Below are 25,727 nucleotides of genomic sequence, written 5' to 3'. Positions count from 1 at the left end.
CTGTCCAGAAAAGATCAATGGGGTCGACAAGAGGCAATGGTGCAGGACACACTACACTGAGTAGGGCAACAGACGCTCACTGACGGCCCAATACTGACAGACAGCCAACCATCGGCTTGATGTCTGTGTCTTTTTTGTTACTACGATTAAGGATTGCCAATGAAAAAAATGCTAATTTAAATCCTACATTAATCCTTGCTGATTTAGCAAAAAAATACTTGATAAAATTTGATAATGATATGATGAAAATTGTAGTTAATAGATTTTACAACAAAATTCCCCAAACTTTGGTTTGTACTGTGACTCATTTTGTTTGGGTTTTCCCTCAGGACTTAATTTAGCTAAAATAGCTATGTTTAAGATCTTAGTAGAATTAAAGACACAGACAAACTGTACTTTTAATTCAGTAGATTAGTTTAACTTAACATATCCAGAAGGTGTCATCTCACTTGAAATGAATTTGCTATGCCAATCTCTAACACAAGAAAATCACAATGGGTTTTAGTCCAACAAACCTGTCAGTCAGTCAGTCAGTCAGTCCATCAGTTAGTCAGACAGTAAGTCAGTCAGGGCAGTACCTTGGAGGACATTCTTTCCCACTGCAGAACTCATGCGTAGGCTCAGGTCTGGTCAGAGAGTCACAGTAACTGTCATCAACTTCGCTACCATCATATCGGACACAAAGGGCATAGCTAGTGGTGATACCTGCAATACACACAGACACACAGTGTTAACAGTGAAAATACAGATTGCAGACTAAGGCTGGGTATCTTTTAAAAAATTATGACACCAGCATGAATACCAGTACTCTTAAAGTGATACAAATACCAATAGAGCACTTCATTTGAAATATCCTTCTGCATTTTACTGTATGTATTTATTTCTATCAGATGCAATGGGCATGTTGTATCACCATTATTTAAAACGTTTTGGTGGCATTTGGCCCAACTGCCCACTCCATCAAATACAACCTGCTCGACTTCATCACACCACAGACTATTTGGGTTGCAATCATGCAGAAGCGGACCAATCTACCACAGAAAAAGATCTATACAATCAGCAGAGTTTCAAGGTGGACTACCCAACATTAGTGTCACCAATTCAGTCACTAATCAAGTGTCTCCCCCTCTGTTCCTGAGATATATGATGCTGTTCCTGAGATATATGATGCCAAGTAATGGCCAGAAAAGAATATTATTAAGAATATTATGATGGCACAGTGAAGTTGACCTTTGACCTTTTGGATATAAAATGTCATCACGTCATCATTTTATCTTATTAGACATTTTTGAGAAGTTTTGTCATAATTAGCATGAACTCCTCCGTTATGGCCAAAAACATGTTTTGTGAGGCTACAGTGACCTTGACCCGTCACCTTCAACCACCAAATTCTAATCAGTTTATTTTTCAGTGCAAGTGGACATTTGTGCCAAATTTGAAGATATTCCCTCAAGATGTTTTGGAGATATTGCGCTAAGGAGACTGGGACAGATGGATGGATGGACAACCTAAAACCTAAAACATAATGCTTGGAAATATAATAAATGTGGGTATTGTCATACTGATGTACTTACATGTTGTAAGTGTGTTTACCTGTTGTACAGGTTGAGCTGCAGGGAGCATAAGCTGAAACCTTCCAGCGATACATGTCTGCCAGACTAATATCTGGCTCAAGACCCACATCAAAGTCATTACTAGGGAGAGACAGAGACAGAGACAGACAGGCAGGCATATTTTTGAAACCTGATAGTTTCCTGTTCATTTCATAACAACCCAGTAATGAAACAATTATTACACTGCCAGAAGGAAAAGAACGTAAATTAAGTCATATTAAGAAAATGAGAGAAATGAAAAGACCTGCAGGCTAAATATTGTGTGGATACAAGATCACAGGTATGGTATAACTGTGTAGTGAGTTACATCTTATAGCATGCCAGTGCTCTTCAGGCAAATACTGTATCTCTTCCACAGCTGTTGCCTCATACCTCTCTGTGTTGGCTGCCTGGACTGCAGGCACCTGTTGCAGCTGTACCAAGATGGTAGTGTGGGTGTGTGAGTGTGTGCCAGTTTCTGTTTCTGTGTGCGTGACGGAGTGTGTGTCAGTAACCGTGAGCAAGTCTGAGTGTATTTCCAGCTGTGGGTGTGTGTGTATTTCTGTGTCTGTGGCAGACAGTGTTTGCACATGTGTTTCTACTGCTGCATGTGGATCAGTGAGTGTGTGCTCAACAGAGTGTGTGTTTGAGTGTGTGAAGGAGTGTGTGTTAGATTGTGTCTGGTTGTAATGTAAGTCCTCCAGTAGCAGGTAGGAGGCATCTTCTGGCAGGGCTGCAGTATGAACACTCTGACTACCTGTGAGCAGATACAAACACATGAAAAAATCCTAATATGAACTGATGCATACTAGTGAGAAAGATTATTCTAAAAATAATTAAGGCTATTATTTGAGAGATAAGACATTAAGCCAAAGTCAAGGCCAAGCTACAGAACAGAACACACTGGAGTTAATGGGGCCTGTTGAGTCTGTATGTTTGAATAGATCATAATGTCTTTCCATTCACTTTATTCCTGTCCTATCCAATCCGTCTGTGTGCAGGACTTCACATACTGAGGCCTATCCCACACCAGTTAGTCATGACGCTGACTCATGATACTGCAATACCCCAAAAACGAAGCAAAAGTGTGAGAAGTATTATGAAAAAAAAAAATCAGTAAAACAGTTGTATGCCTCTACACACCAGTGAAGTTTCTCTTAGTTTACATTCATACTGTATGTGTGAAAACATGGATGCTTCACACCCAGATCTATGCAATCAGTACAGTTTCAAGGTGGACACCCAAGATTAGTGTCATCAGTGTCAATTAGGAATCTAATCAAATATTTCCCCTTCAGTTCCTGAGATATGATGTTGATTAATGGCCAGATAAGTGTTTTTTGCAGAACATTATGATGTCACAGTGAAGCTGACCTTTGACCCTTTGGATACAAAATGTCATCACTTATCTCACTAGACATTTGTGTGAAGGTTTGTCATAATTAGCATATAAATTGTTGAGTTATGACCAAATATATATTAACATAACATATTTTGTGACATCACACTCACCTTGATCTTCAACCACAAAATGCTAATCAGTTTCTTTGGTAACACTTTACTTAAAGGTCAGGTCTATAATGCATTATGAGCACATTTATAAGACATTATAACACATTCATAAGGCTTTATAAACGTTGTTACAAATGTTAATAATCATGTATGACAACTTATAACAAGGTTTATAATATCATAATGCATTATAAATTCAGCATTCATAATGCTTTATACTTCCATGCCAAAGTGACAACAGTGTTTGAAAAAAGAAGGGGGGCGGGGGTGCTCATGAGAATGAGAAACATGTAAGGTCACATTGTCCTTGACCTTTGACCACCAAAATCTATTCAATTCATCCTCGAGTCCAAGTAAACAATAGTGCCAAATTTAAAGAAATTCCCTCTAGGCGTACTTGACATATCACGTTCAGAAGAATGAGACAGACAGACATATGGATGGACAGTTATACATAGGTACGTAAACAACTCGAACACATAATGCCACGGCTGTGGCCAGCTCAGAGGCATAAAAAATTTCACTATCATTACATTTCCCTGTGTATTGTAGCATAAGATTTCAAGTACAAAAACCAGAAGACAATGTAGGGCCGGTATCAATGTAGGGCTGAATGATATTAAGAAAATCAAAGATGACAATATTTTTGACCAAATACCGTGATTTTATCAATATTGCTGCAAATAGGGTTGATTGGTGCTTTCACAAAATATTTATACAGTGGTTTTTGATGAATAATCCTCAGCACTGTGGATATAATGACTAAGTGGGTAAAGGCAAATAACAAACCAGTGTGTTAAGTTCAGAAAATTACATCACTTTACTATAATGCAGCCTTTAAAACCAGTAAAAGACAAGATATTACCATATCCATAATCTAGGATAATATGCGGTCTCATATCACAATATCAATATAATATCTGGCAGCCCTCGGTCCATGTATTATTTTCTTTAAGGTATTGAAAGACAAAATATAGACCAAATCTTAATTTGTCTTTCCTACCTGGGAAAGGGAGCACTACAGTGTTGTCATCAGCAGTGGATGGCTCATCAATCGAGTTGGAGGAACGTCCTGAACAGAAAGACAAATGTAGAGAAGATGAAACAAATAGATACATACAGTATAGTAATGACACAACGCTACAAGCTTACTGAAAATTTTGTCAATGTAAAGGCTAATATATACTCTGACAGTGTCGGTTGAACAGTCTAAAAGACATTTGTCCCTGGAAGCATGTATGTGTGAGTCGGGGGGGGGGGGGGGGGTAACAGATAATTTGAATGGGACAATATAGTCAATATAGTGGCCATATTACCTGATCAGCTTATCATATGTATGTTGGCTTAGTAAGTCAACCAGTAAGTAACAAGAAATTGCATTGCACATGCACAACATATTTTGAGGTCAGTTAGAAACATATATGTCCGTTGTCTATGCAAGAGTTTATTTTTCAACTTTAAAACATCCCACTCAGTTAATATCTTTGTAACACTTCTTGGGAAAAAAGTTTTTTATGAAAACAACAACAACTATATCATTATGAAACTCTCAAATATAGAGTACATGTGTAAAATCGCGTGCCACGAAAAACTACTGGTGGTAGTGGCCGGTAGGCAAGATATATCTTGCTCTGGAAATGTTGGACAGATTGACAAACTGACAATACCATCCTTAGGTCACACTGCCAACAAACAAAAAAGCCTGTTGCATATAATTACATCAATCAATGATATGAAACAGAAACAATCTCATTACTGACACTTTACTACTTTATTTTATTGTTTCTCAGCTGTCTAATTAATAGATAAACTATCACTGCACTGCTGGCTATTGGCAGCTCCTATGCACAAATGTGTTATCAATATTAAAAAGTAAAAAGCTCAATTGTTAGAAAACAAATCACTCTCTGACTCACGGTAGCCAGATGGTACTGGAGGTCCCTGCTCCTCCACATCATTATGATTAAATACATGACTGGTGACATCAGCTGCTCTGTAGACCAACATGGCAGCTGGGGGTGGAGGGCTGGGTGTCCTGATCTCCCACACTACTTCCTCCTCCTCTTTGTCTTCTTTCAGCTGGACATCTGATTGGTCATTAGCTCCCAGATGGGTGTTGTAGTGATGGACAGATGTCTCGCTCCCTCTGCTATGATTGGTCGCTCTAAGTTGATGCCCTCTGACATCCTGGTTTACCTCATTATAGGTGAGGTTAAGACGGAGGTGGGAGGGGCTTGTGGTGATGCCTTCTGCAGCAGTGATGTCATGAGATGTGTGAGGGATGGTGTACTCATAGGTGATGTGGGGCAGCTTCCCATTCAGGTTATAGTACTTCATGTCCAAAGAGAAAATCACAGTTTAACTACCTCATACCGAATTTAACTCATTCCTTTACTATTGTAAAATGAAACACGCATATACCTGTGTGTCCTGTGCGTGCGTGTGTGTGTGTGCGTGTGTGTGTGTGTGTGTGTGTGTGTGTGTGTGTGTGCCTGTACTACCATAACATTCAGGCCCTGAAGTGTTGGTCCCTGGGCAATGATATACTCCAGGCCATCAGAGAATACATTGCTTGGACGTCGGTATTTAAACACTGTTCCTGCCACATGGAAGTTTTGAGGATTGTCAAACACAGTGTTTCCATTGAAGAAGAAATGACCAGCTTCATCTGACAGGGCTAGATAGGAGGGGAAACGTCAGGCGGTGGGACTAAGACAGTAATATTCAAAACTGGATCAGAACCCCAAAAAACCCATAGTCAAAATATTAGTCATTTTCAACATGGTGGTACTAAAAATAAAGTGTAACACTTTACTCGAAGGTATCTACATAAGAGTGACATGACACTGTCAAAACTATGACATGACACAGTCATGAACCTGTCATGAACATTGTGAACATGTCATGAATGTTTATGACTGCAGTCGTTAAGTGTCATTTGGTTTTTGTAATGACAAGTTGATATTGTTTGGGTTGTCTTGATTATGGCAACTTGACATTAATAAAAGTGACATTACATTATCTCTCTGTCTCTCTCTCTTTCTGTCTCATTGTGTCATACGGTTTGTTGTTAATTTATTATGTTGATCTGTTCTGTACGGCATCTATTGCATTTCTGTCCGTCCTGGAAGAGGGATCCCTCCTCAGTTGCTCTTTCTGAGGTTTCTACCGTTTTTTTCCCCTGTTAAAAGGGTTTTTTGGGGGAGTTTTTCCTCATCCGCTGTGAGGGTCCTAAGAACAGAGGGATGTCGTATGCTGTAAAGCCCTGTGAGGCAAATTGTGATTTGTGATATTGGGCTTTATAAATAAAATTGATTGATTGATTGATTGATTGATTGATTGATTGATTGATTGATTGATTGATTGATTGATTGACCAAAAGTTGTCTTTGTCATGACTAGGGATGTCCCGATCCAGCTTTTCCACTTCCAACCCAATATCAATATTACAGCCTTGAGTTTTGGCCGATACCGATACCGATCCGATCCAAGCGCGTATTATACATATTCACTTAATTTGTTGTCAGTCATATTAGAAAAGGTTTGATCAAGCGATATTACTCTAACAAGAACAACTTAATCAGGTTAGTTAGAATGATCCACAACAGTTAGTATGAGAAACGGACCCGTTTACTGATAACAGGGTTAAATAAACAAACTTTAAACTTGAACATTAACATTAAATAAAACATATAGCTGGTTTGCTTTGGCTGCTTTGGCCCCCTAATAAATAGAAAATAAATCAACACAAGAAATCTTTAAAATGTCTAACACTGAAATTAAAATAGCAGCAAGACTCCACACACTTGTGCTTTGGCCCCCTAATATATAAAAAAAGATTAATACCACAAGACATTGTTGGCATTTAACAAACAATGCAGCCTTTCCTTTTCAGTCATTTTATTAGTGTCAGTGCCAGCCTGGTGCACAGGCACACAATATTGTACAACTGTTTAATAAACAAGCAATAGTCCATCCATGGCTCCAATTTCACTAATTGTGCCCAAAACAATGCCATCAGTGTTCTTTACTTAAACAGTAAGAGTGTAAACCAAATAAAAATATCACTCTCAAAAAACCAGAGCAGAAAACAACTAGTCAGTTAACTAAATTGACTGCTGCTCTTCCTACCCTCCATGTGTGTCTGCCATCTGCATGCTAGCCTGGTGGATTGATAGTAAGAGCTGGAGCGGATCACTGGAATGGACTGCTCGAATTGCGAAGTGCTGGGCTGGCCGGAAAACCTGGATCGGACTCTGTGAAAAACTGGATCGCAGTTCTTGGATCTGCATTTTTCCACGCAGTCCGATCTGATGCCGATGCACGTTTTTTGCTAATATTGGCGGCCGATACCGATCCGGATATCGGATCGGGACATCCCTTGTCATGACAAGTTGACATTAAATTTGTATGGGATGTCCTTATAATGACAACTTAACATTAACCAGGATGACATTACCAGAAGATGTCTTCATGTTAATGTCAAGTTGTCATTATAAGGACATCCCAAACAAATTTAATGTCAACTATGACATGCACATAATGTTTATGGCAAGTTCATGACAGTGTCATGTCATAAGCTAGTTATGACAGTATCATGTCACCCTTATGTAGATACCTTCAAGTAAATTGTTACCAAATAAAGCTACTGGTTCTTGTTTTCAAATCAAAACAATCTATATGCAGTTGGCACAATTAAAAATTCAGACCATGTGTAGCCTTTCTTATCTCATATGGATATATTAAAACACATATAGCTTTATAATAAAACCCATCCTAGATCAACTGTTACAGTAGGTTTTGCTTTAATTGCTGATTGAAATCTGATGATTTCATACTCAGTTTATTGACCTTAAACAAGTTGTAGGTTCTCACCCAGAATGTTCTCAGTCTTGTGTCTCTCTATGATCTGAATGTCTGAGGCTCCAGCTGGGATGTTGGTAATGAACACATAGCCTGATGAAAAAAACAAACACCTACATCAAACACTAATCATCAGGGAACAGTGTCACAAAACTGCGTGCAAAATAGAACAAAACACAGACATCAACATGGCTAAAATGTAAAATATGCGGCCAACTAGCCTCCTAAATTCAGATACAAAAATATCATGCAAAGTTCTTGCAAGAAGATTAGAAGGCTAGCTTCCTCGAATGGTGGGAGGGGATCAAAATGGATTTATCCAGGGTAGACAGGGGTTTCACAATGTCAGGCGACTACTTAATATTTTACACAGTCAAAGAGCAGCGAAAGGCACGGTCTTGCTTTCACTCGATGCGGAGAAGGCTTTCGACCACGTCAAGTGGCTTTATCTGTTCAAAGTGCTTATCCGCTTTGGCTTTGGAGATAGATTTTGTAAATGGGTTAGATTGCTTTGTACAGAACTTACTGCAGAAGTCTTAACCAACAATGTGGTCTCTAAACATTTCAATATCTCTACAAGTTGCCCACAAGGAAGCCCTCTTTCCCCATTACTATTTATTCTTACAAGAGACCACTTGCTACAGCAATTAGGATGAGAACAGATATTTGTGAATTTGGGAAGGTCATTTGGAACATAAAATAGAGCTTTTTGCCGACGACATAATTTTATTCCTAAAAAAATTAAATAGTTCCATTCCAGCACTTATAGATCTAGTTGAAACCTTTGGGAAAATATCTGGATACAAAATTAATTACTCAGAATCTTCTATAATGTTACTTAATGAATCAGATAGGATAAATGGCAATGTCCATGTCTCTCCTTTTAACTCTACAGATAATTCACATAATAATAATAATAATAATCACATATTTAGGTATAAAAATTGTCCCTGAGGTGAACAAGATTTCTCAAATAAACTATGACCCATTGCTGGAAACTACGACCTCGTCTCTATAACGCTGGACATCATTACCAATATCAATGTTTGGCAGGATAAATACCCTAAAAATGAACATCCTTCCTAAATACCTTTATTTATTCCAAAATATAGATACAATACACTCATACAACATAAACACAAAAGGCTACCAAAGACAACATAAGCAGCAATCAATCCTCCATCCACTTTCCTCACTCATACAAAATAAAACACAAAGGCTACCAGGACATTTCATCCAACATCTTAGATGCACATATAAAAAAAAAAACATTAAAAAAACAAGTCCATATAGGGCAATCACGCCCTGCCTGTGATTCAAGTGCAAGTGCTAGTGTGCAAAACAGCAGTGCAAAACGAGTGCAAAGTGCACCGAGTATTGAGTAGTGTGTAGAGTCAGTGCTATTGAGAGTTCAGTTCAGTGATGGCCTGTGGGAAAAAATTGTTTCTGAATCTGGATGTGTGTGTTTGGATGGATCAGTAGTGTCTGCCTGATGGCAGCAGCTGAAACAGGTAATGTCCAGGGTGTGTGGAGTCTTTTTTAATGTTCGAGGCTCTCTTGACGAAGCAAGAGGTGGCTATGCTGCTGAGGGAGGGCAGTGAGCAGCCGATGATTTTTTCCGCTGTGCGGGTCACTCTCTACAGAGATTTTTTTCTCTGCTGCTGTGCTGCCTGCCTACCACACTGTTATGTTGTATGTGAGAATGCTTTCAATAGCTGAATGGTAAGTATATCCCCCTACCCCTTCCCTCTTCCTTGTTTACTAGAACTAGAAAATTGTTTACCAACTTTATCTGGCAAAATAAATGTCCAAGATTGCGTCTGTCTTTAATATATCTACCATATGATCGAGGAGATCTTCAATGCCCAAACATCCAGTGGTACTACTGGGCAGCTGAACTACGGCCCATCATGTTTTATTTCTCTCCTGAAAACACCCCTGCCTGGATAGACTTGGAATCCTGCTCGGTGAGGCCTAGCTTACCACTTCACTTGTATTTGTATTCAGCGGATAGGAAAAGTCTGAGAAAAAATACAGACAACCCCATTGTACTAAACATGATTAACATTTGGTTTGATACTTTTTAAACATCAATCTGTCCTTGTCACGTTTTAGTCCTATTTAGGGTAATGCCAATTTCAAACCAGGGAGAAGCAATAACCAGGATTTCGAACATGGGCTGAAAAGGGATTAAGGAAAGTGCAAGATATGTACAGAAAAGATGACACATTTATGTCCTTTACAGAAATATTAACCAAATATAACATTCCAAAAATGCATTTCTTTAAATACCTTCAAATTAGGAATTTTATATCATCATCTCAAAACCATTCATTGGACATACCTATTATTTCCTCATTAGAGAAAGCACATTGTTATAGGACATTGTTATGATAAAGGTTTAATTTCACTCCTGTATGATTTGCTCATATCCGGGTCTGATGAATCTTCAAAACCTAAATTGAGACTGTGGATGGAAAATATAGATGATGAAATATCACTACAAGACTGAAAAGGGGCATGTATGAAGGCTCAGAAACAAACAATTAACAGCAACCTGAAACTTATTCAGTATAAATGGCTGATGCGTACATACATTACCCCAGTCAAATTACACAAGTTTAATGATAACATCCCTGATACATGTATCAAGTGCAATGAAGTAAGAGGAACATTGTACCACTGCATATGGGAATGTGTGAAAGTGAAATCCTTCTGGCAAGATGTTATTAATATGATCGATCAGGTGTTAGCTAAGAAGTTACCAATGGACCCCAAGCTTTTCCTTCTGGGTATATATCCAACCAATCTACCCTTACAAAGCAAAGAATCTAGATTTGTAGATATGTGTATATTACAAGCTAAACGTATAACTTCCCTTAATTGGAAAAACGTTGATGGACCAAGAATTGGAAGGTGGATTAAAGGGATGGCGTCAAACATGACAATGGAAAAGATAACATACATTATTAGACGGAAGCAACATGTTTTTGATGACATCTGGAGACCTTTTATATGTTTTTTAAGACAGGATGCTAAGGTTCGTAACCTGCTTCAGCAGGAGGAAGCTCTGAGGGAGTAGAATGTCCATGTGGTGTGATACAATGTCGTGAGGAACACCCTTGAAATGCATCAATGTTTTGATTGTTTTCAGTATTTGTTTATTTAATTAAAGTGAGTGTGTATATACATATATATATATATATATGTGTGTGTGTGTGTGTGTGTATATGCATGTGTATCTGTATCCATTCAGACATGCGGACATGTATATATTGTATACCATATCCAGGGTCTTCTTATTGTTATTAGCATTATTATATTTATTATTATTGTTATTTACTAGTCCATACCCATTGGTAGCTTTTCACCTTCTACCTATGCCAATCCTCAATGCCTATGTGCAGTTTTACATAGATTGACCACGTGGGACTGACAGAATGACACACTCACAGTTTCCGTGATTATGTACAGCATACCATACCATGACTTAGTCATACCAAAAATTAGAAAGAAAAAACAAAACAAAAAAACATTTGGCCACAGGGGGAGCCACAGCGATCGATCACATTTTAGCCATTTTTAAGCATTTTTCTGTTGATATAGCGCCTCCCAGTTGCCAACGAGAGTCAAATTTCTCCAGTCACCTTGAGGCATCCTGTTCTACATATCTACCAAGTAAAAAAATCGATACAGCGGTTAGGCCTAGATAAGAAATTAGCTCTCTAGCATCCCCATTTTGTTTGATCGGGTCAATAATGGAGGGGTCCCCTCAGATTGTGTGTGGTCATATGCCTACAAAGTTGCATGGTGATCAGTGAAACCCTTGAGATGTTATACACCTTTATGTGATGAGCCACGCCCTCCGCAATATTCATTGCCTTATAGAAGCTCAGTTTTAGTAAGTTTTCCAACTTTTGCCAAGAGGGAACTTTAGATATTGGTCCCTAGATTATGTTCACCAAGTTTCATGCAGATCGCTCAAACTTCCTAGGGAGAGATCTGTGAGAGCCACTTAGGCACAAAGTAATATTTGATAAAGTGTTTCTGTTGTCCAGTATATGCAATATGTTCTGCCTATATTTAAGTTCATGCAACAGTTTAACAACAGTATATGGACAGGTTATGTGTATTTTAAGATTTATAAGTTAAAGGTATGCAATTTTTGTGTTCTGATGCTAAATGCAGTAAAGTATACTGTTTTGTTGCTTTACAACAGTTAATTGGGCTTTAGGGCAACTTGCCGCACGTGCGCAGTAAGGACAACCATGTGTGCAGCTAGGATGTAGAGGAATCTGCATAAGCAGAGCTGCCAAGCGTCACGCTTTGAGTGTGACAGTTAGGCAATTTGACCCATTCTCACACCACACGCCACACTTGACATTTCTCACGCTTGTATTTCCCCATTCAATACTCTATATTTATTTTTTTAATGATAATAAACTTTGGTCCTCGCGGCTTGCCATAGTTCGAGTAACTCTGATTGACTGACCGAGATAACCAATCCCAGACCAATCCATCAGTCCTCTGTGCCTAAATCTAACCAACCACGGAAGGCACCACGCAATATAAACCAATCAGAAGCAACGTAAGGCGGGTCTTGGCATCTATAACTTTCTTTCACACACAACAGCGCCGACATTTAAAACCCACTCGACGTTCTCCTGCTTGCTAGAAGACGGACGGTAGGTAACTACCCAATTTTGTTCACTGTTGATTCGCTGTTTCTCCTTGAGTTTCCTAGTTAATATGTACTGTTTTAAGGCTGCTATAAGTCTATCATTGTCCTGTATTTGTTGCAGAGCTTTGTAACATTTATTTGCCTCTTCTCTTGGCCAGTTCACACTTGAAAAAGAGACTCTAACGTTAGTCTCAATGTGTGTGTGTGTGTGTGTGTGTGTGTGTGTGTGTGTGTGTGTCAGAGTTACAGACTTGTAAATATCAATTTAGACCCCCCTAAAGCAGTGTTTCTCAAAATTCTAAATTTCAAGGGCTATCCTTAACTCTGACAGTGTACAAATGGAACCAAATGGGTCCATTTGGTTCCATTTGTACACTGTCAGAGTTACAGACCTTGTAAGGGTCAATTTAGACCCCTCTAAAGGAACCCACAGAGTCCCTGGAATCCACTTTGAGAACCACTGTAAAACTAGCATTAGGAGGCCACAGTGCAGGGAGAGCCGCTGGCATGGAGGTGAGGACATCAGTCTTAAGGTATAAATCGACATTAAAACAGGCCAAATCGATGTTAAAAAAGGCAAAATTTTTTCTGAACGCATCATGACACTAAAGTCTCACTCTTGTCATTTTCTGAAACTTGGCAGCCCTGTGCATAAGCGTGGATTGAAATAAGTTTTTGACCGTGTATAACGTGCATAACGTGTGTAGTAGCATGTGCAGTAAGCAGGTGACAACGTGTACAGTTTGGGACTGCTTTATACTGGTATTGGACCAGGTTTTTTTGTGTGTCTTCAAATAAAGCAACATCAACGTTTTCTCTGCCTCCTGTGGACTACTTGTGAGTAACCCTGGGTTCCTCAAGAAGAGTGGATTAATTCATTGAACACAGGTCAGAACTATAACAACTGACTGCAGATTAAGTGGCCAACAGTAGCAACTTGGACCTTAGTAAAAAAAAAGGCCACTACATTAAGTCAAAAACTTTCAAACGAGCGGATTATTACGGACAATAACGTTATGTCAAGGGACCCGACTAATAACTGGAATCGTCGGACAGCGCACTTACAGGAGCTGCGGCAAGAACCCAGCGAGACATTGGATTACCTTACCAAGCGGTAAGCAGACAATGACTGTACCTTACCTTTCATGGTGGTCTGTTGGAATCGTATACTGTTGGAATACAAGGTACTCATCACAACTGTAAAAGACGCATTTTTGTGAGTTAATTGGAGCCGACTACATCATGGAGGAGGAAAACACCGACAGGGACGCAGTTGCGGATGACGGCCACAAGAGGGCAGTCAAATACACAGAAAGCTTTATGGAAGAGCGGCTGTATCATTACATAAATGGGAGAAGAGGTAAACTGGGACAAATGACTGCAAAAACTAACGAAATGGAGCAGTTAATGGAAAGTGAACTTAACTTAGAGGAAGTTAAGTCAAAGATGAAAGCACTAAAAACAACCTTTGAGGAGTTCAAAGAAAGCAACATATCCGTTCTGCTTTATCTCAATGAAGAGGAGAAAAGTGCAGACCAAGACTACTGGTTCAAACCTAAGGAAGACAGATTCCAGGACTTTATTGAAAATGCTGATATGTGGATTAAAGATGCTGAACTTCACCAGGACAACCCTCAAATGTGCCATGATGAGGTAAGTCATATGGACAGTGTATCTATGGTGTCACGATCTAAAGCATCGAAGGCTGGCAGTGGGCGATCCAGTTCTTCATATGCATCTTCTGCACATTTAAAAGAAGAAGCAACGCGAGTAGCTCTTGAAGCTAAGGCAGCTACTCTTAAACAAAAACAAATTTTAGCATTAAAGGAGGCTCAGCTACAATCAGAAAAGGAGGAATTGGAAGTTCAAACAGCTTTAGCAGAGGCCAATGCTAAAATCGGGGTTTATGAAGGGTATGATGCCCAGGAAAAAGGTGATGCAATGAATGAATATGCTGATGGAGCACATACACCATACACTCCTATAAAGAAGGAAAGCCATCAAGAGGCAGGAACCAGCCATCAACATAACCTGCAGAGGTATGACAAACTCCCAGATATGTCACTCCCATCATCTGGAGCTGTACCTAAAGTGTTAAAGGTGGAAGAGTCAGGTGCCAGTGGGGTTCCCCAGTACCAAAGTGACTCTACAAAAGACATGTACAAAGTCTTGAAACAGCAGACTGACATTACAGAGATGCTGGTGAAACATCAACAGTTGGCTCGTTTGCCACAACGAGATATTCCTGTCTTCTGTGGTGACCCTCTGGACTTCAGGTCCTTTCTCAAGGCATTTGAGCATACAGTGAACTCTAAAACAGACAACAGTGCAGATAAGCTGTACTTCCTGGAGCATTATACAAGAGGTGAGCCAAGTGATCTTGTAAAAAGCTGTCAGCATATGCCCCCCGACCGTGGCTACCTGGCAGCCATGCACCTATTGGAAGACCGCTATGGCAACAAACTGAAAATTGCCACAGCGCTTATGGAAAAGATGTTCAAGTGACCACAAATAAAATCAGAGGACGCACAGGCACTCAACAATTTCTCACTCTTCCTCGTGAGTTGCCGCAATGCCTTGGAAGATGTGGATTATATGGACAAATTAGATAACCCGACAAATATGAGAGTTATCATCTCAAAATTGCCCTACAAAATCAGAGAAAGGTGGAGGGCGCTGGCATTTGAGATTCAGGACAGGGATCGTAGGAGGGTGAGATTCACAGACCTGGCCATCTTTGTGGATAGGCAAGCAAAGATCACTGCAGACCCTCTTTTTGGTAATTTACAAGGCCCCACACCTGAAAAGAAGAAGACATCTCCGATGAACAAAAATGCCAAGAAAGAGAGAATAAAGGGAAGCAGCTTTGCTACTAATGTAAGTACACAAAGAGACAAAGAAAGTGACAAGTCCAAGACAAAGACTGACAGGACACCAAGCAATGTTGCCTTCACCAAGCCGTGTCTGTGCTGCAAGAGAAATCACACACTTGTAGAGTGCTATCAGGTAGCAGAAAAAACTCATAAGGAAAAGTTGGATTTCATAAGGAAGGCTGGTCTCTGCTTCGGCTGTCTAGTTAAAGGACACATAAGTAAGGACTGCAAAAAGAAACTGGCATGCCAAACATGTTCAGAAAAACATCCAACCATGCTACACATTCCCAGAAAAGAGGATGTGTCAGAACACGCAAGTGCAGACAGCCAAAGGGGAGGCCAGTCCAGAGCCAACAGTGGTCTCAAGTGCCCTTGTACACCTAAAACAGGAGAAAACCACCTGTGATGAGGCCGGAGAAAAGTGTGTTCTTGCCATACTTCGTGTGTGTGTCAAATCAAAAAAAGGCAGCAAAATTGTGGACACTTATGCATTTGTGGACCCTGGGAGCTCAGCTACATTTTGCACAGACTCTTTAGCACGACAGCTAAATCTTCAGGGAAACGGAACTGAACTTGTCTTAACTACAATGAGCTCAACTAAGCAAGTGAAAAGTTGCCTTCTCAGAGACTTGGAGGTTAGTGGACTTGAGGAAAGTAACTTCATTAACTTGCCAAAAGTCTTCACACAGAAGACCATCCCAGTGACAAGGGAAATTATACCCACACAAAAGGACATTGATAAATGGCCGCATCTACAGGAAATAAAACTGCCATGCACCGATGCTGAAATAGGGCTCCTTATTGGTAATAATGTGCATGAAGCGTTTGAGCCATGGAAAGTTATCCACAGTCAAGACAACGGGCCCTATGCAGTTAAGACAATCCTTGGATGGACTGTTAATGGCCGTCTAAGAGAACACAGAGACAGTGGATTGGATGGCAGTGAGCAACATCAAGTCACAGTCAACAGGATTTCTGTGGAGACAGTGGAAAATCTGCTCATACAGCAATACAATGTCGACTTTCCTGAGCACAGCTGCAGTGACAAACTGGAAATGTCACAAGAAGACAAGCAGTTCGTCAACTCTGTATCCAGTTCAGTGCATCATGTCGACGGGCATTACTACATTAACATGCCCACCAAAACATCACCAGTCAGTTTGCCAAACAACAGAAGTGCTGCGGTGCAGTGAGCGCTAAGTCTCAAGAAGAAACTCAGCAAAAATCATGCATTCCACCAGGAATACAAAGACTATATCAGTGACCTGATGTCATGCAACACTGACACAACAGCACTCTGTGTGAGTTTTCTGGATTGTTTTGTATTTTGGTGAATATTTTAAGGATTTTTTAGTTAATATTAAGTCAAACCATTTTTTAAAAAGATGTACAGTGCGCTCAGAAGACCAATTGCCGTGGATGAGTTTTGCACTTGGAGATTTTTGATCGATTGCATGAACCCTGGGTTGATGGTGTGTGGTGAGGCCTAGTCAGGCCTAGTCCTAAGCAAGACCTGTGAATACTCCTTGCTGTGACAGGCTGGATTCAACTGAAACAACTGAATCCCTTGAGCAATTTATTGAGGAGAAATATCAACTTGCCCAGATGGAAATGCCACAAGCAAGCTCACCAAGTAATCTTAATGGAGAGAAGAAGAAGAAGGTTAAGAAAAGGTGGCAAGCTGTTGCAGTTGATGCCACCAAATCAACTCCTAAAAGACCACGCTCTGAAGAAGAAGTAAGTGATGAGGATGAAGCTGATGGGGTCATGGAGGTTGAGATCAGGCTCCTGAAATCAATTAATGATAGACTTGCTAAACTGAATGTGTTGGAGGTCATGATGAAAGACTTGAATCAACTTAAAGCTAGCCTTGAATACAGTCAGTGGCAAATTGATGAACTGCTGAGTGACAATAGGAACCTCAAGAAATCTGTGCGGGATATGGAGAGTAGGGTGAACGTGCTTGAAAAGGAGAACAAGCACCTGTCAGAAACCCTGCTTGATCAACAGTGTCGTTCTATGAGGAGCAACTTGGTTTTCTCAGGAATTGCTGAGGAGGACAGTGTTGATTGTGAAAGTGTTGTGAAGACCTTCATGACTGAACAGCTGAAACTGCCAAGTGAAGTGGTAAATGATGTCACCTTCTCCCGAGTCCACAGAATGGGTAAAGTATTGAAAGACAGACCAAGAGCCATTGTTGCCAATTTTGAACATTTTAAACATAAGGAGCTTGTGAAAAGCCAAGGAAAACAACTTAAAGGCACAAAGTTTGGAGTAAATGACCAATTTCTCCATGAAGTCATCAACAGGAGGAAGGTACTCTATCCCATAATGAAAGAACACAGACTTCGAAATGATCGTGTCACTTTAGTGACAGACAAATTGTACATAAATAATCAACTGTATCGTGACTCCAAAACAACTCCCTGGTTATTCTGATGTGAATGGATATTTGATGCAGGTCTTTAAACTATGGCAAATTCAATGATTCAAATTGGTTCTATGAATTTAAAACTATCTAAGAAGGGATTACATATTGCACACAAATGTTTGTAATTTACCAAATAAAATGAATGAGATTTGTAGCATGTTGAAAATCAATGATATTCATGTTCTAGCTATTACTGAGTCACATCTAGACAGTTCTATCACTGATGGGCAAGTCCATGTGGATGGGTATAATTTTATAAGAAAGGATAGGAATCGGAATGGCGGAGGTGCGGCAATGTATATTCAAAATCATCTGCCTTTTAAAAAGAGAGATGATCTAACAATGAATCACCTTGAGGCTGTATGGGTACAGATACAAAACAAAAACAAAATGATCTTACTCTTCAACAAAAAGGTCTATCTCCATAATGTTGTCAGACAGAATAAAAATCTGAGCCTGTCAGTGGCAAAAACAAGCACCTATAATGGACGTACAGTGAGTGGTTATATTGCTCTCACTAACTCGGCTTCTTCTCCAGAGCCTTTGTGCTCCACTCTCTCTCAGATTAACTCATATCGCAGCGGTGCCTGGACAGCGTGACGTGTGTGATTGTGCTGCTGTCGTGGTCCTGCCAGATGCCTCCTGCTGCCATTAGTCATTAGTCATACTTCTACTGTTATTATACACATATGACTATTGTCACACTTGTATACTGCCAGATATTAATACATACTTTCAACATATTGTACCGCAGTAGCCAGAACTATAACTATAATATTATTACTTTCAATAATGTTGTTGTAAGCTACTGTCATTACCTGCATCTCTCTCTCTCTCTCTCTCTCTCTCTCTCTCATTGTGTCATGTGGATTACTGTTAATTTGTTATACTGATCTGTTCTGTACGACATCTATTGCACGTCTGTCCGTCCTGGAAGAGGGATCCCTCCTCAGTTGCTCTTCCTGAGGTTTCTACCGTTTTTTTTCCCCGTTCAAGGGTTTTTTTTGGGGAGTTTTTCCTTATCCGCTGCGAGGGTCATAAGGACAGAAGGATGTCGTATGCTGTAAAGCCCTGTGAGACAAATTGTGATTTGTGATATTGGGCTTTATAAATAAAATTGAATTGAATTGAATACATCTACCTTATCAAAAACCTCTAATAATTGGATGTGCATATCGACCTCCTTGCTCAAATGTGAACTATTTAGATGACTTATGTACTAGTCTAGATAATGCAACTAATGACAATAAAGAAGTGTTTTTTATGGGAGATCTGAATATAAATTGGTGTGATAGCAAGAATAGCAACAAAACTAAATTATTGAGATTTACAGAGGGGTGCAATATGAAACAGATGGTTAGGAATGCAACAAGATGTTCCATAAGGAATGGCATACGTACTGAGACATGCATTGATCTGATTTTTACTAGTGTACCACAACAGTGTTCAAGTGCATGTGTGTTTCCTGTTAGCTGGTCAGACCACAATATTGTATCCATAACTAAAATATCTAAGAATCCAAGGAGACCACCTAGAATAATAGTAAAGAGAAGTTTTAAAAGATTTAATTGTGAGGAATTTAAGTGGGATTTAGCTGCATGTCCCTGGGAATTAATATATTTAGAGGATAATTTAGATCATGCCACTGAATGTTTAACTGAACTCTTAACTGAAGTGATGAACCGGCATGCTCCAGTTAGGAAACGGACTGTTAAGGCTTGTTCTGCTCCATGGATAGATGATGAACTTAACAAAGCATTTATGGAAAGAAATGAGGCAAAAGCTGCATTTTTAAAATCAAATTTAGAATCTGACCAGCAGATCTATAGAAAATTATGCAACTATGCATTGAAATTAAATCGCAATAAGAAGGCCTCTTTTTATAAAAAAGCATTCATGGGGTGTGGAAATGACTCTAAAAAAACATGGAATACAGTCAGAGGATTGTTGGGAACAAATGTTGCACAGTATCCATCATTTGTTGAGGAGAATGGAAGAATGATCACAAAGCCTGTTGATATTGCTAATCATTATGCTGCTTATTTTGAAAACAAAATTAACAGACTAAGAAAAATGATTGATTCTTCCAGTTCTAAAGAAACTCTCAATGATCTGATTGATAACAATATCATGTTAAAGAAAATGTGCTCTTTTTCCCTATCCTGTTTAACAACTGAGGAGGTTATGAAATTGCTAGAATCACTTCCTGATGCGAAAGCTGCAGGTTATGATTTAATGGACAACAGGTTATTGAGGTATGCTGCACCTCAGATTGCTGCCCCCTTGAGGTATTTGTATAATTGGTCAATTGACACTGGTCACTTCCCTAGAGTATGGAAGGAAGCTAAGCTATGTCCAATTCCAAAGAATAGTAAAGAACCTCTCTCACCTGAGAACAGTCAGCCCATTAGTCTTTTACCTGCACTGAGTAAAATACTGGAAAGCATAATCAGTGCTCAGATTTGGTCATATATGGAAACTAATGATTTATTCTCTGCTAATCAACATGCATACCGTAAGGACCATTCCACAGCGACTGCTCTCATTGAGATGACTGATCAATGGCTAGAACAAATTGATTTGGGAAAATATGTTGGTGCACTATTTTTGGATTTTAGTGCAGCATTTGATTTGGTAGATCATAGTATATTATTGAAAAAGCTCCTTCATTATGGGTTCCAACAAACCGCTCTTGACTGGATTCATGCTTATTTATTTGAGAGAACACAATCGTTTTTTATAAATGGATCTTATTCTTTTCCTCTAAACATACAGTGTGGCGTGCCTCAAGGCAGCTGTCTTGGGCCTCTCCTTTATCTGCTGTATACAAATGATATTTCATATGCTCTAGTCCGATCAAAAATGACAATTTTTGCGGATGATACTACTGTGTATGTACCGGGGTATTCATGTGCAGACATACAGACATCACTGCAGCAAGATCTAGAGACGATTAAGGATTGGGTTGATATGAACAAACTCGTACTGAATATAAAGAAAACAAAAGTAATGCTTATAGGTTCTGTGAGGAAGAAGCAAACACTGCCCTGTTTACAGCTCATGACAAATGGTACAATGATCGAACAAATAGATGAGACTAGACTGTTAGGTGTTCAACTTGATAGTCATCTGTCTTGGACACCACATATATCTAATCTATGTAAGAAGCTGGTTTAGACTGCTGTTATGGTTGGTAGAATAGCCAAATATTTATCCACAAAAATATTAAGACAAGTGACCCACGCTTTAATTGCGAGTCAGGTGAATTATTGTGCTGCAGTTTGGGGTAATGCTGGAGTGGGAGAAATAAGTAGACTCCAAACTGCACAAAATAAGACTGCAAGAATTATTCTTCAATGTCCAAATGATACTCCTATTGAAGAGCGATACAAAATACTAGAGTGGTTGTATATCAGGAACACAATAGCTAGAAATGTTCTTCAATTATTTTATAACTTACATGTTAAAAAGAAGCCAAGACTGTTGATAAGCAGGTTCCAGCAGGTGAAAGACAGACATTTAGTCAGCACAAGAGCAGCTAGCACAAGTGATTATGTTTTACCCAGAGCTAGACTTGTAATTGGTAAAAGGATGTTTTGTTTTTGTGCTGTGAAGTTATGGAATGGTTTACCTGATCTCATTAGGAATTTACCAGAAGAATATTTTAAACAAAACATTAGGGGTGTTTTTAAGGAGTATTTGAAGTTTTATTGTAATTATATGACTGTGATTGAGGGTATAGCTTCTATGTAATATTATCTGTATAGGCTTTGTTGTGTGTGTGTGTATAATACTATCCATGTGTTGTATGTATGTTTTTTGGTTTGTGACTGTTCTATATTGTATTGTGTTTCATTTATACTGTATTGTGTTTATTTTGCAATGTTTTTATGCTATGGACTCTTGGAAGAATAGCCCAAGTGGGCTAAAAGAGATCCAAATAAACAAACAAACAAACAAACCTGATAAAACAGGGTTATGCAGTAAAGGTGCCAGAAATGCAGCTGTGCCGGCAGGACGGGAGAGTGTGGTACATTCCACATCATGGGGTGTACCACCCACAAAAAAGGACATTCCATGTAGTATTCGACTGTGCTGCCAGCTTTCAGGGAACCTCACTCAACAAGGAGCTGCTTCAGGGTCCAGACCTGACTAACTCCCTTATTGGTGTACTGACGCGGTTTAGACAGGATCATGTTGCAGTCATGGCAGATATTAAAGCAATGTACCAACAAGTGAGAGTTCCAGAAGAGGACACGGATCTGCTGCGGTTCCTGTGGAGGCCAGAAGGAGACCTCACACAGGAAATGGTGGAGTACAAAATGGTCGCCCACCTGTTTGGTGCAACCTCGTCACCTAGCTGTGCCAACTTTGCTTTACGGAGGACAGCAGAAGAAAACAGACCTGGATCTTCACCTGACGCTGTGGAAACAGTTCTCAGGAATTTTTACGTCAACGACTGTTTAAAGGCAGTCAGTAATGAGAATGAAGCCATTTCTCTGGGCAAGGATCTTGTGGCATTGTGCGCCGTGGTTTCCACCTTACAAAATGGACAAGCAATAGCCGGGCATTCTTAATGACGGTGCCAGAGAATGAGAGAGCTAAGGAAGTTAAGGACTTAGACCTAGCTAGAGATGCTCTTCCAGTGGAAAGAGCGTTAGGTGTGCTCTGGTGCATAGAGTCAGACTGTTTCAAGTTCAGAATCAACGTCAGCAGAAAGGCAGCCACAAGAAGAGGAGTTTTATCAGTGGTGAGCTCCATATATGACCAACTGGGATTCCTTGTTCCAGTTGTGCTTCCAGCGAAGATCTTTCTGCAACAACTGTGCAAAGAAAAACTGACATGGGATGAGGAAATTCCTAACAAACTGGTACAATATTGGAACACATGGATAAATCAATTGCCACAGCTTTCCAGCTTCCAAGTAAGGAGATGTATAAAGCCTGAACGATTTGAATCTATCGCATCTGCACAACTGCACCATTTTTCAGACGTCAGCGAGAGCGGCTATGGAACAGTGTCATTTTTGAAGCTGACAAACAGTGACGGCCATGTGCATTGTGCTTTCATGATGGGAAAGGCACGCGTGGCTCCTCTCAAGCAAACCACTATCCCACGTATAGAGTTGTCAGCTGCTGTGGTATCCGTGAACATGGACGCTCTTTTGAGAAGGGAGCTCCAGCTGGAGCTAAAAGACTCAGTGTTCTGGACAGATAGCACTGCTGTGCTAAAATACATTGGCAATGAGGCACTACATCTGAAAACCTTTGTTGCTAACAGGGTTGCAGTCATCAAAGAAGCAACGAAGGTGGAGGAATGGCGATACGTCAATACAGCAGAGAATCCAGCTGACTGTGCCTCTCGTGGGCTCACTCCAGAGCAGTTCATGACCAATCAGAGCTGGATTAAAGGACCATCAGTTCTGACAGATTTGGACTATGAATGTCCAAGAAAGGTGGAAAGTGTGAAACTCGCCGAGGATGATGATGAGGTGAGAAAGACTGCCATTGTTCACTGTACACAAATTACTGAAATTACTGACACAGTAGACAAATTAATGGGCTACTATTCCAGCTATTCCTGCTATTCCAGAACTGGAAGCTGCAACTCAACAGGATAATGGCTCAAGCAAAGCAGTGACCAATATAAACAAAGAGATGCAGCAGTATAAAGCAATCTTGAACAAGGGGTCTCTGACCATGCAGAATCTGAATGCAGCAGAAATGGAGATCATCTGCTATTGTCAAAATAGCAGGTTCCAAGCTGAGATCTCATCATTAAAAAGAGGGACACAACCAGTCAAAGGGAACAGCCTCATTCGTAAACTAGACCCAATGCTGCAAAATGGCATGCTGAGAGTAGGGGGTCGTCTCAGTAAATCTGCAATGCCTGAGGAATCCAGGCACCCCATAATCATGCCAAATGATATTCATCCCACAATGCTGCTTCTGAGGGACATACATGAAAAGGTTGGACACTCAGGGAAAAACCATGTGCTCTCTCGCCTTCGCCAAAAGTTCTGAATCCCGGCAGCTAATTCTGCAGTGAGGAAACTTATATCCAGGTGTGTTACATGCAGAAAAATCCAAGCTAAGGCTCATGGACAAAAAATGGCAGATTTGCCCACAGACAGACTGTTACCAGATAAACCACTTTTCACTGGGGTAGGTGTAGACTATTTTGGGCCGATAGAGGTCAAAAAAGGTCGCAGCATTGTTAAAAGATACGGGGTATTGTTTACCTGTCTGACAACCCGTGCTGTGCACTTAGAGGTGTCCCACACACTTGACACAGATTCGTGCCTAAATGCACTTAGACGCTTCATGTGCAGGAGAGGTCAGGTCTCCGTCATCAGATCAGACAATGGCACTAACCTCATCAGTGCAGATAAGGAGCTACATGCAGCTATGCAACAGTGGGATCTGGTCAAAATACAGGATACACTTGCACAAAAAAGAGTCCAGTGGATTTTCAACCCACCTGCTGGACCTCATTTTGGTGGAGTGTGGGAATGTCAAGTGAAATCTGTAAAGAAAGTCTTAAAGTCTGTCCTGCACGAGCAAACGATAGACGATGAGTGTTTACAGACCCTATTATGCGAAGTGGAGAACATTCTTAATGACAGACCACTAACCACTTCCTCTGAGGACCCAAACGATTTGGAGCCGTTGACACCCAATCACCTGCTCTTACTAAGGAAACAGCCCTTGCTTCCCCCAGGACTGTTCAGCAAGGATGACTGTTACTCACGTCGGAGATGGAAGCAAACGTACCTGGCAGACCTATTTTGGAAAAGGTGGGTGCGCGAGTACTTACCCAGTCTGCGGGAACGGCAGAAATGGAACACAGTCAAGCAAAACTTAATGCCAGGAGATATTGTAATGATCCTGGATGACAACGCCCCCCGGAGCTCATGGCTTCTGGGAAGAGTAGTGAGCACCACATCGGACTGTAAAGGACTCGTTTGTTGAGTTCTGGTGAAAACTAAATCCAGTACTCTAGAGAGACCAGTTGCTAAACTTTGTCTCATATGTGAAGTGGACACTTAAGTGTTGTACAAAGGTACAAAATAATGCAGAGGTGTATGCAGATTGCCACCTCATTTGTGCATATCAATGTTTAAAAAAAAAAAAAAAAAAAAAGGAAAGGTATGACACAATGTATCTATGCTAATTTTGTTGTTAGATTTGTTAGAATTTGAAGTGGCTCTTGTAATTGTAATATGTTTGATAATCATAAGTCCTCCTGGCTTATAATTAGGGGCCGGAAATGTGAGAGCCACTTAGGCACAAAGTAATATTTGATAAAGTGTTTCTGTTGTCCAGTATATGCAATATGTTCTGCCTATATTTAAGTTCATGCAACAGTTTAACAACAGTATATGGACAGGTTATGTGTATTTTAAGATTTATAAGTTAAAGGTATGCAATTTTTGTGTTCTGATGCTAAATGCAGTAAAGTATACTGTTTTGTTGCTTTACAACAGTTAATTGGGCTTTAGGGCAACTTGCCGCACGTGCGCAGTAAGGACAACCATGTGTGCAGCTAGGATGTAGAGGAATCTGCATAAGCGTGGATTGAAATAAGTTTTTGACCGTGTATAACGTGCATAACGTGTGTAGTAGCGTGTGCAGTAAGCAGGTGACAATGTGTACAGTTTGGGACTGCTTTATACTGGTATTGGACCAGGTTTTTTTGTGCGTCTTCAAATAAAGCGACATCAATGTTTTCCCTGCCTGCTGTGGACTACTTGTGAGTAACACTGGGTTCCTCAAG

The 25,727-nt window shown here is 40.1% G+C and overlaps 2 protein-coding genes across 3 annotated transcripts in view; one reads left to right on the top strand and one right to left on the bottom strand.

Annotated features, from left to right (window-relative positions):
• Nucleotides 1-18,934, top strand: part of LOC125902819 (uncharacterized) — a 282,334-nt gene extending 263,400 nt beyond the window's left edge. The window contains exon 2 of the mRNA XM_049599445.1: nt 18,671-18,934. The gene's annotated coding sequence lies outside the window, so the exon portion shown is untranslated. The remainder of the gene's footprint in view (nt 1-18,670) is intronic.
• Nucleotides 1-25,727, bottom strand: part of si:ch211-267e7.3 (ADAMTS-like protein 2) — a 77,533-nt gene that overhangs the window by 12,183 nt on the left and 39,623 nt on the right. For both annotated transcript variants that reach the window (XM_049599379.1, XM_049599380.1), the window contains exons 8-14: nt 7,979-8,059; nt 5,606-5,781; nt 5,021-5,435; nt 4,108-4,176; nt 1,986-2,349; nt 1,594-1,694; nt 579-705 (exon numbers count right to left, since the gene is read on the bottom strand). In XM_049599379.1, the coding sequence (XP_049455336.1) occupies nt 579-705; nt 1,594-1,694; nt 1,986-2,349; nt 4,108-4,176; nt 5,021-5,435; nt 5,606-5,781; nt 7,979-8,059 (1,333 nt within the window). The remainder of the gene's footprint in view (nt 1-578; nt 706-1,593; nt 1,695-1,985; nt 2,350-4,107; nt 4,177-5,020; nt 5,436-5,605; nt 5,782-7,978; nt 8,060-25,727) is intronic.

This window comes from Epinephelus fuscoguttatus, linkage group LG15, assembly GCF_011397635.1.
Source record: "Epinephelus fuscoguttatus linkage group LG15, E.fuscoguttatus.final_Chr_v1".
Taxonomy (NCBI): Eukaryota; Metazoa; Chordata; class Actinopteri; order Perciformes; family Serranidae; genus Epinephelus; species Epinephelus fuscoguttatus.
Note: the sequence above shows the minus strand (reverse complement) of the source record. Positions and strands in the feature narration are given on the sequence as shown.